The sequence below is a fragment of the Mustelus asterias genome, chromosome 22, assembly GCF_964213995.1.
Source record: "Mustelus asterias chromosome 22, sMusAst1.hap1.1, whole genome shotgun sequence".
Classification (NCBI taxonomy): domain Eukaryota; kingdom Metazoa; phylum Chordata; class Chondrichthyes; order Carcharhiniformes; family Triakidae; genus Mustelus; species Mustelus asterias.
This window is the reverse complement of record NC_135822.1, coordinates 57,632,438-57,647,119: the sequence shown is the minus strand read 5'-3', so window position 1 is coordinate 57,647,119 and position 14,682 is coordinate 57,632,438. Positions and strand designations below refer to the sequence as shown.

General features: G+C 48.1%; 1 protein-coding gene across 1 annotated transcript in view; it reads right to left on the bottom strand.

Annotated features, from left to right (window-relative positions):
• The window catches only part of LOC144510043 (cGMP-dependent protein kinase 1-like), a 119,592-nt gene that overhangs the window by 37,299 nt on the left and 67,611 nt on the right, over positions 1 to 14,682 (bottom strand). Inside the window, exons 4-5 of the mRNA XM_078239257.1 lie at positions 10,877 to 10,982; positions 4,287 to 4,350 (exon numbers count right to left, since the gene is read on the bottom strand). Of these exons, the coding sequence (XP_078095383.1) occupies positions 4,287 to 4,350; positions 10,877 to 10,982 (170 nt within the window). The remainder of the gene's footprint in view (positions 1 to 4,286; positions 4,351 to 10,876; positions 10,983 to 14,682) is intronic.

Below are 14,682 nucleotides of genomic sequence, written 5' to 3'. Positions count from 1 at the left end.
CATGAGAATATCTCAATGTAACTGGGATAACCACGTCCCTCTTCTCAATGGGTCGCAGCACTTCCCAGAGTAATACTGATTGAGACCTAATGAAGGGATTCTGATCAATGGATGTGAGTGAGCCCCAGGTACGGCTCACCTTGTGACATAAACATGGAGGTGTTCCCTTGAGTGTCGAGGTGATCTGATCAAGATGTCCGAAAGGATTTGATAGGATGGACTCAGGTGAAACTATTTCTTCAGGTTGGGAAATCAAAGAGACCAAACTCCAGAGGGAAATCAGAAATAAGTTTCTCATACCAAAGGGACTGGACATCTACATCACTCCCCCAAAGGGGATGTACCACTATCTGAGCCTTCAAGAGGGAGATAGATAGATTTTTAGTTGCTCTTGTATCATAGAATCCCTACAGTGCAGAAGGAGGCCATTCGGCCCATCGAGTCTGCACCAACCACAATCCCACCCAGGCACACTCCCGTAGCCCCACATATTTACCCTGCTAATTCCTCAGGTCAATTTAGCATGGCCAATTCTACACTAATTCTCTAACAGAGCATCCTACCCAGGCCCTTTCCCCCTAACCCCAAGTATTTACCCCACTAATCCCCCCAACCGACACATCATGGGACACTAAGGGGCAATTTGGCACGGCCAATCAACCTGACCTGAACATCTTCGGACTGTGGGAGGAAACCGGAGCACCCGGAGGAAACCCACGCAGACACGGGGAGAATGTGCGAACTCCGCACAGACGGTGACCCAAGCCGGGAATCGAACCCTGGCGCTGTGAGGCAGCAGTGCTAACCCACTGTGCCACCCTTGGAGGGAGGTTGGGTCAGAGATTGGAACCCAATTATCTGAGCCTCTTTCCAACCCCTGCCAAACACATTCCCCCCCCACCCCCCTTCCCCCCCTGCAGACTGATCAGGGACATGCAATTGCAGAATTAGCAGTTCACCATGAACTGGAAAGCTGCCGGTGATTTGACACAGAAACAGGAAAACACAGCAGGTCAGGCAGCTCCTGGCCGAAAAAAAGATAGGTTAATGTTTCAGGGGAGTCCTGATTGTTGCCCCATCTCTTAACATCCTGCATTAAGTGCAGAAAAAAGAAAAGTTCCATGCTGCTTCACAGGAGGGTTATCAGATTAAACAAGACACTGAACCACATAAGGAAATATTAGGACAGGTAACAAGAGGTTGGTTTTAAGAATCGAAGAATCCCTGCAGTGCTCAAGGAGGCCATTCGGCCCATTGACCCTGGGGGAATTTCGCAGTAACTTCATTGCAGCATTAATTGTGACTAATAAATAAACTTTAAACTTTGACCCTGCACTGGCAACAATCCCATCCAGGCCCCATAAACCCACATCTTTACCCTGCTAAACCCCCCTGACAATAAGGGGCAATTTAGCATGGCCAATCCACCTAACCAGCACGTCGTTTGGACTGTGGGAAGAAACCAGAGCACCTGGAGGAAACCCACGCAGACACGGGGTGAAGGTGCAAACTCCAAGCCGGGAATCGAACCCGGGTCCCTGGCGCAGTGAGGCAGCAGTGCTAACCCCACTGTGCCACCCTAAGGGGCGTCTTAAAGGAGGCAGAGAGGCTTGGGAGGGAATTGCCAAGCTTAGGGCTTTGGCAGCTATCGCAGTGGGTGGAGTGAAGGGAATGGGGGATGGACAAGAGGCCCGATTTGGAGCAAAGCAGAGATCTCAGGAGGTTTCAGGGATAAGGAAGATTACAGAGATAGGGAGGTGGTGGCGGAGTCTGTGCAGAGACACATCATTCTGCCCTGCAAGTGGCTGAATAATGGTCATCATCCATCTCGTTTCAGCTGTCCTACTTTCATGGACACACTTTTTTGTGTTAGATTTAAAAATATACTGCAGGACAAACTCTCCCAGCAACAGAAAATAGCTGGCAGGAATCAGAATGTGTAAAATGAAGATTTTTGGAAGTAAAGAGAGAACGTGCCTGGAACATAAATCTGGCATCGAACTGACCCAAATTTCCATTTAGACTTTCCGATCAATCACAGGTTGTGACCTTGAATGAACACACACACACTCTGGCAGCAAAACTAACTGCCGCACGTTATGTTGTGTGATCCGCTTGTTTTGCACACATACGCTCATGCATAAACAATACCAACCCGCTGACTAAATTGCAGGATAAACTAACCTAAGATGTAAGAACAACAAAACCTAATCAAATATCAAGGATGCAACAATATTGTGTTTAACGGGAGAGGTACAAACATTCAGGCTCCCATTCCGATTTCCCTTCAGTGATTTATTCTCAACAACTCTCAACCACCGCCTCTCCAAACACACACACACACACATACACACACACACGCACATACATACACACACACGTATGCACGCATGCATTCTCACGCACACACACATATGCACACACACATGCAAAAACACACACACACATATATACACACACATATATACACACACACGTATTCTCACACACACACGCATGCACGCACACACACATACACACACACACATACATACACACACACACGTATGCACGCATGCATTCTCACACACACACATACGCACGCACACACACACATGCAAAAACACACACACACATACATACATACACACACGTATGCACGCATGCATTCTCACACACACACATACGCACGCACACACACACACACGCACACACACACACACACATACACACACACACACGTATGCACGCATGCATTCTCACACACACACATACGCACGCACACACACACATGCAAAAACACACACACACACATACATACATACACACACGTATGCACGCATGCATTCACACACACACATACGCACGCACACATACTCACACACATGCAAAAACACACACACACACATACATACACACACACATGTATGCACGCATGCATTCTCACACACACACATACGCACGCACACACACACATGCAAAAACACACACACACATACATACACACACGTATGCACGCATGCATTCACACACACACATATGCACGCACACATACTCACACACATGCAAAAACACACACACACACATACATACACACACACACGTATGCACGCATGCATTCTCACACACACATACGCACGCACACACACACATGCAAAAACACACACACACACATACACACACACACGTATGCACGCATGCATTCTCACACACACACATACGCACGCACACACACACATGCAAAAACACACACACACACACATACATACATACACACACGTATGCACGCATGCATTCACACACACACATACGCACGCACACATACTCACACACATGCAAAAACACACACACACACGCACACACACACGCCACCACTCCCCCTCCCTTCCCCTCACACCTTTTAAAATTAGTTCCTTCCAGTGGTACACTCTAATGCTGCCCTCAACTTTCTGAACTGTTTGCATTCACATTGTGGAGAAATACAGCCATCTGGAATGCAAAGCACTGCGTTCGGCTGCACCCTGAGTGTGATGGTATCACCGAAACTATCTCATAAGAACTAGGAGCAGGAGTTCGGCCATCTGGCCCCTCGAGCCTGCTCCGCCATTCAATAAGATCATGGCTGATCTTGTCGTGGACTCAGCTCCACTTACCCGCCCACTCACCATAACCCTTAATTCCTTTACTGTTCAAAAATCTATCTATCCTTGCCTTAAAATCATCTCTCTCTTTAAACCTGGATGCATCCAGTCTTTATTTATTAGTGTCACAAGTTAGGCTTACGTTAACACTGCAATGAAGTTACTGTGAAAATCCCCTAGTCGCCACACTCCTGTTCGGGTTACACTGAGGAAGAATTTAGCACCTAACCAGCACGTCTTTCGGACTGTGGGAGGAAACCTGAGCACCCGGAGGAAACCCACGCAGACAATGTGCAGACTCCACACAGAGAGTGACCCAAACTGGGAATCGAACCCGGGTCCCTGGCGCTGTGAGGCAGCAGTGCTAACCCACTGTGCCACCCTGTCAGGTTAAAGTAACCAATTTCAGTCAATCGGTGGAAAGCTATCTCTTTGATGGAACACATGCAGAATCCACAGAGGTGGTTATGAATGCTCCTCTGCTCAAGGTGCTACCGACATGATGCAATGTCCAGGCTGAGGCTGGGCTGCTCCACGAGGCAGCCCGCAGGTACAACGGAAGCACAATGTTAAGAGACTTCTTATCCGAGCAAACTACCGGGAGAAATCCCCATTAACAAAAGTGACAGAACATGGGAAAAAGGGATCACTGAACCTCATCAGTACCTCCTCCAGCATGTCAGCGAGTTTACTCAGAATTTCCTCCTCAAGATTGCGGAAGGAAGGGACACTGTGGAGAGAAAGAAGATGGTGTGTGTGAATGAGCATTCGCTATGGCTCTCCTATCACAAGCACCCAGAGACAAGAAAAACCACACGATCATAAATTGCACAGTCCACAGTCATGAGGTTTTTTTTAAGCGAATTGTTAATGATGGAGGAAACAGTGAATATCCAGTTTGAGAACAGTTTCATTCAATCATAGATTGCAACAGTACAGGAGGAGGCTATTCGGCTCAGCGAGCCTGCACTGACAACAATCCCACCCAGACCCTATCCCCGCAACCCCACATACTTACCCTGTTAATCCCCCTGCACTAAGGGACAATTTAGCATGGCCAATCCACCTAACCTACACATCTTTGGACTCGAAGAGGCAATTTAGCATGGCCAATCCACCTAACCTACACATCTTTGGACACTAAGGGGCAATTTAGCATGGCCAATCCACCTAACCTACACATCTTTGGACACTAAGGGGCAATTTAGCATGGCCAATCCACCTAACCTACACATCTTTGGACACTAAGGGGCAATTTAGCATGGCCAATCCACCTAACCTGCACATCTTTGGAGTGTGGGAGGAAACCGGAGCACCCGGAGGAAACCCACGGAGGAGAATGTGAAAACTCCACACAGACAATCACCCTAGACCGGAATTGAACCCTGGTCCCTGGCGCCGTGAGGTAGCAGCGCTAACCACTGCGCCACCGTGCCGCCCTTTGATAAATATCGAGACCATCTGTTAGAACCTCCAAGGAGCCGCTTGGTGTCTCAGCCCTCCGACCAGCTCAGCTTCAGTCACGGTAGCTGTGCGAGCAGGAGAGACCGGGTGGTGGGAGTTAAGGGAGAAAAGATGCAGAATGGAGAGACGGTGAGAATCTAATTTGAAAAACCACAATTATTTTCTCACAAACAAATTGGGAAAGGTTTGCCAAGAAAGAGACAGAGTGAAAAATGAACTCATTTGCTTTGTTGGACTGGTCGCTCTGTCTGGCTGGGATGGGATTATTTATTCAATGCCATTGGGAACAAAGCTATGTTCTCCCTAGGTGAGTTAATCGATGGCAACTGCTGATTCCACTACACTGGACAAGGTCTGGACTTGGCTGGTAATTCATAGGTCAGGACCCAAAAAGGACTGGGAGACAGGGGAAAAACAGCTTGTAGCAACCTGCTGTAGGGTCCATCTATTTGTTTGAATAGACAAGGGAACGGCCCTTGGTACGAATTTGAAAATGATTTTCTTTTCTTGAACAGAATAAAGAACAACACTTAAGAAATTTAACATGACAGAAGCAGTAAAAAGAAAACTTGGCTGCTAAGCTGTAACTGTACTGGACAGGATCTCAGAAACAAACTGTAAAAACATATAGAATCATAGACTCCCTACAGTGCAGAAGGAGGCCATTTGGCCCATCGAGCCTGCACCAAACACAATCCCACCCAGGCCCTATCCCTGTAAACCCATGTATTTACCCTGCTAACCCCCCTGACACTAAGGGGCAAATTAGCCTGGCCAATCCACCTAAACCTGCACATATTTCGAGTGTGGGAGGAAACTGGAGCACCCGGAGGAAACCCACGCAGACACGGGGAGAACGTGCAGACAGTGACCCCAAGCCGGGAATTGAACCCGAGTCCCTGGCATTGTGAGACAGCAGTGCTAACCACTGTGCCACCGTGCCGCCCTGAAATTAAAATATATTTCAATCTTTATCTAGTTATCGGAAGTGTTTTTCACATGCCGTCTCTGTCTGCAAAAACAGTCCTTGCAGCTGCTGTTATGCAAAGCTTGTTTTGCTCGCATTGTGTACCCTTCAGGAATGCAGTCAATTTCGAGTTAACCCAGCATGCCTTCTGAGTTTTAAAATGTAGTCAAGTTAGCAGTCGATGTTTTAACCTTAGCAGAGTTAGTTGCATAGGTAAAAATATCTTAAAATGAAGTTTTTGCCTAGACTGAAGCAAACAGAGTGAAGCAGACATAGGATCTCTCACTGCAAACTCACACTATAAACAACAGCAGGGTTCTGGTGAGATGTACCAGTAACATTGAGCAGTTGAAGAGCATTTTCAGTGCTCCCGCACTACATGCTCAGAGTGAATGCTGGCTGGAATCTCTGTCCATAGTCCCAGCTCCAAGATGGGCTGTTACCCAGTGATATCTGCATCCTAACTCACACTAAATTCTGCTCACCCAATTGCTGACTCCCAGTCAATTAAACGGAGGCGAAGGCCTAGTGGTATTATCTCTCGGATCTTAATGCAGAAACTCAGCTAATGTTCTGGGGAACCGGGTTCAAATCCCGCCACGGCAGATGGTGGAACTTGAATTCAGTAAAAATGTATGGAATTGAGATTCTACCGATGAAACCATGGTCAATTGTCGGAAAAACCCATCTGGGTCACTAATTTCCTTTAGGGAAGGAAATCTGCCGTCCTTACCTGATCTGGCCTACACGTGAATCCAGAGCCACACCAATGCTCTCAACTGCCCTCGGGCAACTAGGGATGGGCAATAAATGCTGGCCAGCCAGCGACGCCCATGTCCCATGAATGAATTTTTTTTAAAGTCCATAAGCTTCCCGAGTTTAAAATTCTCATCCTTGTCTCTCCATGGTCTCACACTTCCCTATTTCTGAAACTTCACCAGGACTCCAAGGTCATAAGGATTATTGAACAGGTATGGCACAGAGGGAGGTCATTCAGCCCTTTTAGTCTGTGCCAGCCCTCTCTAAAACATACACTTCCCACACCCCTATCTTTTCCAATGGCCCTACAATGTTCGTTCACTTCATTTAATGATCCAATTTCTTTTTGAAAGCCATGATTGAATCTGTCTCCACCATACTGTCAGGCAGTGCATTCGAGATCCTAACCACTCGTTGTGTAAGAACATTTTTCCTGCTGTTATCCCTGGTTCTTTTTGCCAGTGGTATTATCTCTCGGGTCTTAATGCAGAAACTCAGCTAATGTTCTGGGGACCCGGGTTCAAATCCCGCCACGGCAGATGGTGGAATTTGAATTCAGTAAAAAATGTCTAGAATTGAGATTCTACTGATGAAACCATGGTCAATTCTGTGTTTCTTCTAATACTGGCCCCCCCACCCCGTGCCTCCAGTTGCTGAGACCATATATCTCTCCTTAAACCTCTCCCGCACCTTGAAGATACTCCTTAGAATCCCCCTCTTTGACCAAGCTGTTGGTATTCCAGCAGTTAGAGTTTGACTACACAGCAGCTTTGGGAGTTTACTACAGTCAAGATTTTGTATAGTGGAAGAACCAAAGATTTGTAGCACAAATTGCGATAATAATGGACTAAAGTGGGTTCTGCATTGCAGGACTGCTGTTAGTCTTAGCACGTGTGTTCTCTCAGGAGACTGTTCTCTGGTGTGTCAAACGTGTGTGTCCCTCCCTCATGGGGTGGCACGGTGGCACAGTGGTTAGCAATGCTGCCTCACAGTGCCAGGGACCCCGGTTCGATTCCTGGCTTGGGTTGTCTGTGTGGAGTTTGCACATTCTCCCTGTGTCTGCGTGGGTTTCCTCCGGGTGCTCCGGTTTCCTCCCACAGTCCAAAGACGTGCGGGTTAGGTGGATTGGCCATGCTAAATTGCCCCTTAGTGTCAGGGGGACTAGCTCGGGTAAATGCATGGAGTTATGGGGATAGGGCCTGGGTGGGATTGTGGTTGGTGCAGACTCGATGGGCCGAATGGCCTCCTTCTGCACTGTAGGGATTCTATGATTCTCTCCTTGTGAATGTTGTTGTTACATGAGGACCATGAGGTGAGGGATGCGTCACAGCTTATTAGACACGAGCGTACTTTGATCTGTTACTTGTGGACTTCAGAACAAGGTGTTAAAAAGATTGGTGCACTGCAAGAAGAGATGATGTCCTTGGGACAGCTGGCCTGATGTGAGAAAGACAAAGGATGTGAGATTCACAATGTGAAAAGGAGGTGATGTTGAGGGGCTCTGACTGATCGTTAATGAAAATCCAACTATCTGTCAGAGTAGATTCTGCATCTTTGTGATAGCCAGTGAAAGTTCTCTCTCTGGGGCAAAGCTTCTTTCAAGTGGATCACTCATTAATCCCCACAAATACTAAGCTCGCCTGATGTTCGACGTCGAAGAATGTGAATATTTCATTACGATGAAGACGTGAAGAGAATCTCCACATGGATAAAATGTTCAAAGGACAATGTTTCAGAGATTAAAGGATTCAACATGGTCAGGCATGAATGAAACATTAACTCCTGGGCATGTACCATGGACACATCGCCTGTGTCCCGCAGGTGTGCCTATGGCGTGTGCGTGCGGGTGTGGGGATGGTGTGTGTGTGTGGGTGGTGTGTGTGCGTGCGTGTGTGCGTGCGTGCGTGTGTGTGTGTGCGTGTGTGTGTGCGTGTGTGTGTGTGGCGTGCATGTGGGGGTGGCCTGCATGCATAGCATGTGTGACGTGCATGTGTGTGTGGCATGCACGCATGTGGCATGCCTGGCATGCGTGCATATGTGGCGTGTGTGTGTGGCATGCATAGCATGTGTGACGTGCATGTGTGTGTGGCATGCACGCATGTGGCATGCCTGGCATGCGTGCATATGTGGCGTGTGTGTGGCATGCCTGGCATGCGTGCATATGTGGCGTGTGTGTGTGGCATGCATAGCATGTGTGACGTGCATGTGTGTGTGGCATGCACGCATGTGGCATGCCTGGCATGCGTGCATATGTGGCATGTGTGTGGCATGCATGGCATGTGTGTGTGTGTGTGGCATGTGTGTGTGCGTGTGTGGCATGTGTGTGTGCGTGGCATGCGTGGGTGGCGTGCATGAGTGCGTGTGTGGCGTAAGTGCATGCGTGTGGCTTGCGTACATGTGAGACACACAATGCACATGTTGCTTCTTTGTGAGCCTATCCTGTGTGTTTATGCATCACCTTGTTTACCAGTTCTTTTCCTTCCCTCCAGGCACTGACCCTGCTAAGCTGGGCATTTATGAAATGTGAGCATTTGAACTCAGAATGGTTTACCCAGGGGAGTGAGGACAGGGGTGTGAGGACAGGGGAGTGAGGACAGGGGAGTGGGGACAGGGGAGTGGGGACAGGGGAGTGGGGACAGGCGAGTGGGGACAGGGGAGTGAGGACAGGGGAGTGAGGACAGGGGAGTGAGGACAGGGGAGTGAGGACAGGGGAGTGGGGACAGGGGAGTGGGGACAGGGGAGTGAGGACAGGGGAGTGAGGATAGGGGAGTGAGGACAGGGGAGTGGGGACAGGGGAGTGGGGACAGGGGTGTGAGGACAGGGGAGTGAGGACAGGGGAGTGGGGACAGGGGAGTGAGGACAGGGGAGTGGGGACAGGGGAGTGAGGACAGGGGAGTGAGGACAGGGGAGTGGGGACAGGGGAGTGAGGACAGGGGAGTGAGGACAGGGGAGTGAGGACAGGGGAGTGGGGACAGGGGAGTGAGGACAGGGGAGTGAGGACAGGGGAGTGAGGACAGGGGAGTGGGGACAGGGGAGTGAGGACAGGGGAGTGAGGACAGGGGAGTGGGGACAGGGGAGTGAGGACAGGGGAGTGAGGACAGGGAGGTGGAAGCACAGTCAAGACACTGGGGTAGAAAAGTCCATTTTCCTTCTGATGTCAGCAGCTCTTCCAGCCTTAACCCTGGAAATTAGGGGAAAATAAACTTCAAATTCTTGGGACAGCAGACAGGAAGTAGGATAACGGAGGAAGGCAAGGGAGAGGGAAAGCAGTGGAGGGGCTGGGGGGAGAAAACAGCAGGTCAGAAACTTATCAGCTATACAAATACAGCAGCTACAAGAGCAGGTCAGAGGCTGGGAATCCTGCGGAGAGTAACTCACCTCCTGATTCCTCCAAAGCCTGTCCACCATCTACAAGGCACAAGTCAGGAGTGTGATGGAATGCTCCCCACTTGCCTGGATGGGTGCGGCTCCAACAACACTCAAGAAGCTCGACGCCATCCAGGACAAAGCAGCCCCGCCTATCCACTATCGTAAACAGTCACTCCCTCCATCACCGACTATAGTGGTGGGAGGTTGTACATCTACAAGATGCACTGCAGCTACTTGCCAAGGCTCCTCCAACAGCACCTTCCAAACCCTTAATTGCTGCTCCCTAGAAGGACAAGGGCAGCAGATGCATGGGGAACGCCACCAGCTGGAAGTTCCCTTCACACACCAGCCGGACTCGGAAATATATCACCGTTCCTACACTGTCGCTGGGTCAAAATCCTGGAACTCCCTCCCGAACAGCGCTGAGGATGTACCATCACCAGATGGACTGCGGCAGCTCAAGAAGGTGGGTCACCCACCAGCTTCTCAAGAAGGCGGCTCACCCACCAGCTTCTCAAGAGGCAATTAGGGATGGGCAATAGATGATGTCCTAGCCAGTAAAGGTCACGTCCCAGGAAATAATCAGGAAATGACAGGCCGGAAAGATGGAGAATTAACATTTCGGCTTGGGGAAAAGTGTCCGGAAACGCACTGGGAATGTGGCAGGCATTGCTGAGTTGAGGTCACACCCACTCACCTTCTGAGAAATTCCATGTGCTCGGCGTGTTTTATCAGCCCTGTCCTCATCATAATCGTTTGGAAGCATTGCCTGTCGATGGCCCATAGCTTGATGTTGGTGAGGGCTGCAAAGCAAATGAGATGAATCATCCACGTAAAACTTCAGGGGTACAAATCTGTCATTTCTTAAATGTGTATATGGTGGAGTGCAGCAAACACAGCTCGTAAGGGAGTGCCTTTAAGTTCCATGCTAATGATTCACTGGCTTACTCTCCCTCTATCAATACTCGCATTTACGTAGGATTCTTTAGAATCATAGAATCCCTACAGTGCAGAAGGAGGCCATTCAGCCCATCAAGTCTGCAACGACAACAATCCCACCCAGATCCTACCTCCCTGTAATCCTGCATATTTACTCTGCTAATCCCTCTAACCTACGCATCCTGTGACACGAAGGGGCAATTTAGCATGGCCAATCCACCTAACCTGCACATCTTTGGACACTAAGGGGCAATTTAGCATGGCCAATCCACCTAACCTGCACATCTTTGGACACTAAGGGGCAATTTAGCATGGCCAATCCACCCTACCTGCACATCTTTGGACACTAAGGGGCAATTTAGCATGGCCAATCCACCTAACCTGCACATCTTTGGAAACTAAGGGGCAATTTAGCATGGCCAATCCCCCTAACCTGCACATCTTTGGACACTAAGGGGCAATTTAGCATGGCCAATCCACCTAACCTGCACATCTTTGGAAACTAAGGGGCAATTTAGCATGGCCAATCCACCTAACCCGCACATTTTTGGACAGTGTGAGGAAACAGGAGCACCCAGAGGAAACCCACGCCGACACGGGGAAAATGTGCAAACTCCGCACAGACAGTGACCCGGGAATCGAACCCTGGAGCAGTGAGGCAGCAGTGCTAACCCATTGTGCCACCATGCTGCCCACAAGCAAAACATCCAAAGCCAATTCTCAAAATATGACATTTCATTGAGGAGATAGTACACAGGTGGCCAGAAGCTTGGACACAGGGGTCTCTTTGAGATGGAGAGAGAATTAGGGTGGGAAATCCAGATGAGGGCCCAGGCAGCTTAAAGCACAATTGCCAATGGTTAATCAATTATTAATCAGTGATGCCTGACTCAGTGCGGCACAGAGATCTCCGAGGCTTCGTAGGGTTTGAGGAGGTCACACAGATAGGGAGAAGGATGAGACCTTGGAGGGATTTGAAATGGAATGTAGGTCACTGAGCACAGGATTAAGACCATAAGACTAAAGAGCAGAATTAGGCCACTCAGCCCATCGAGTCTGCTCCGCCATTCAATCATGGCTGATATGATTCTCATCTGCATTCTTCTGCCTTTTCCCCATAACCCCTGATCCCCTTATTAATCAAGAACCTATCTATCTCTGTCTTAAAGACACTCAATGACCCGGCCTCCACAGCCTTCTGCGGCAAAGAGTTCCACAGATCCACCACTCTCTGGCTGAAGAAATTCCTCCTCATCTCTGTTTTAAAGGATCGTCCCTTTAGTCTGAGGTTGCGCCCTCTGGTTCTAGTTTTTCCTACGAGTTGAAACATCCTCTCCACGTCCACTCTATCCAGGCCTCGCAGTATCCTGTATGTTTCAATAAGGTCCCCCCGTCATCCGTCTAAGCTTCAACGAGTAGAGACCCAGAGTCCTCAGTGGAGTGAATGGGGGGAATGTGACACGGTGTGAGTTAGGATGGCCTTCAGTTCATGGAGGGTGGAACACGTCCAGGAATGCATTGGAATAATGAAGTCAAGTGGGTAACAAAGGAATGGGTGAGGGTTGAGGCAGCAGAAGAGCTGAGGCAGGGGCAACGTTGCTACAGGGAGACCGAACCTTAAAAATGGTGAGATAAACAGTACAAGGAAATATACCTCTGGACTTGGTTGAACGATGGAGGGTGTGGAAGGGAATTTTAAATCAGCTAGTTAGATTCACAGACAGACTTAGTCTTTATAGTGACAGAGTAGCGAGAAGGAGTTAAATGGTCCTATCTAAGGAGTTAATGTTAACATTTTGCTCATATGTGAATGCAATAATAGTATTAAATGAAATGACTATGATTATAAAGTGTATATTGAAGTATTAAATGTATTTTTAATGTATAGTTAATCTCAGTCAAAAATGTGAATGCTGCAAACATATAATTGGTAAGGTCAGTAGTTCAGAGCTGGGAGTCCATTAGTCAACAGAAATGAGCATTGGATGTTCCAAGTTCCGGGACAAATATTGTAACATATTGTAACATTACAGAGGCATCCATTGTCCAGACATAAGAATGTCTTTCTAAGGGCCCATGGAGATGCATGTCTTGGCATGGGAAAGGTTCAGCTATAGAAGCATCCTTAACTACATAGCAACCAGGAAGTGGGCTTAGCCAAGGTGGGAAGACAAATGAAATACCATTACATCGAGTGGCACATTGCAATTGGCTGAGATAATCTGTCTTGTATTGGACTGATATGTTAACACTAAATGAAATTGAATCTAAGCTAATGAGGGGGTGTAACCAAGAAGGTAGATGAGGGCAGTGCAGTCGATGCTGTCTACATGGACTTTAGCAAGGCCTTTGACAAGGTACCGCACTGTAGGTTGTTCCATTAGGTTAAATCTCACGGGATCCAGGGTGAGGTATCTAAATGGATACAAAAATGGCATGATGACAGACGCCAAAGGATGGTTGTAGAGGGTTGTTTTTCAAACTGGAGACCTGTGACCAGCGGTGTGCCTCAGAGGTCGGTGCTGGGTCCACTGTTATTTGTCATTTATATTAATGATTTGGATGAGAATATAGGAGGCATGGGTAGGAAGTTTGCAGATGACACCAAGAAGGTTATCTCCAATTGCAACGGGATCTTGATCAATTGAGCCAGTGGGTTGACGAATGGCAGATGGAGTTTAATTTATATAAATGCGAGGTGATGCATTTTGGTAGATTGAACCAGGGCAGGACTTACTCAGTTAATGGTAGGGCGTTGGGGAAAGTTACAGAACAAAGAGATCTAGGGGTACAGCTCCATAGCTCCTTGAAAGTGGAGTCACAGGTGGACAGAGTGGTGAAGAAGGCATTCAGCATGCTTGGTTTCATTGGTCAGAACATTGAATACAGGAATTGGGACGTCTTGTTGAAGTTGTACAAGACACTGGTAAGGCCACACTTGGAATACAGTTTACAGTTCTGGTCACCCTATTATAGAAAGGATATTATTAAACTAGAAAGAGTGCAAAAGAGATTTACTAGGATGCTACCGGGACTTGATGGTTTGAGTTATAAGGAGAGGCTGGATAGACTGGGACTTTTTTCTCTGGAGCATAGAAGGCTGAGGGGTGATCTTATAGAGGTCTATAAAATAATGAGGGGCACAGATCAGCTAGATAGACAATAGCTTTTCCCAAAGGTAGGGGAGTCTAAAACTAGAGGGCATAGGTTTAAGGTGAGAGGGGAGAGATACAAAAGGGCTCAGAGGGGCAATTGTTTCACACAGAGGGTGGTGAGTGTCTGGAACAAGCTGCCAGAGGTAGTAGTAGAGGCGGGTAAATTTTGTCTTTTAAAAAGCGTTTAGACAGTTACATGGGTAAGATGGGTACAGAGGGATATGGGCCAAATGCGGGCAATTGGGACTAGCTTAGGGGTTTTTAAAAAAAGGGCGGCATGGACAAGTTGGGCCGAAGGGCCTGTTTCCATGCTGTAAACCTCTATGACTCTCTGTATCCTAGATAATGAAAAGTATAATTGAACTGTATATTGGCTGAGTGCCTCAGATCTTTCGAGTGGTCTCATAGT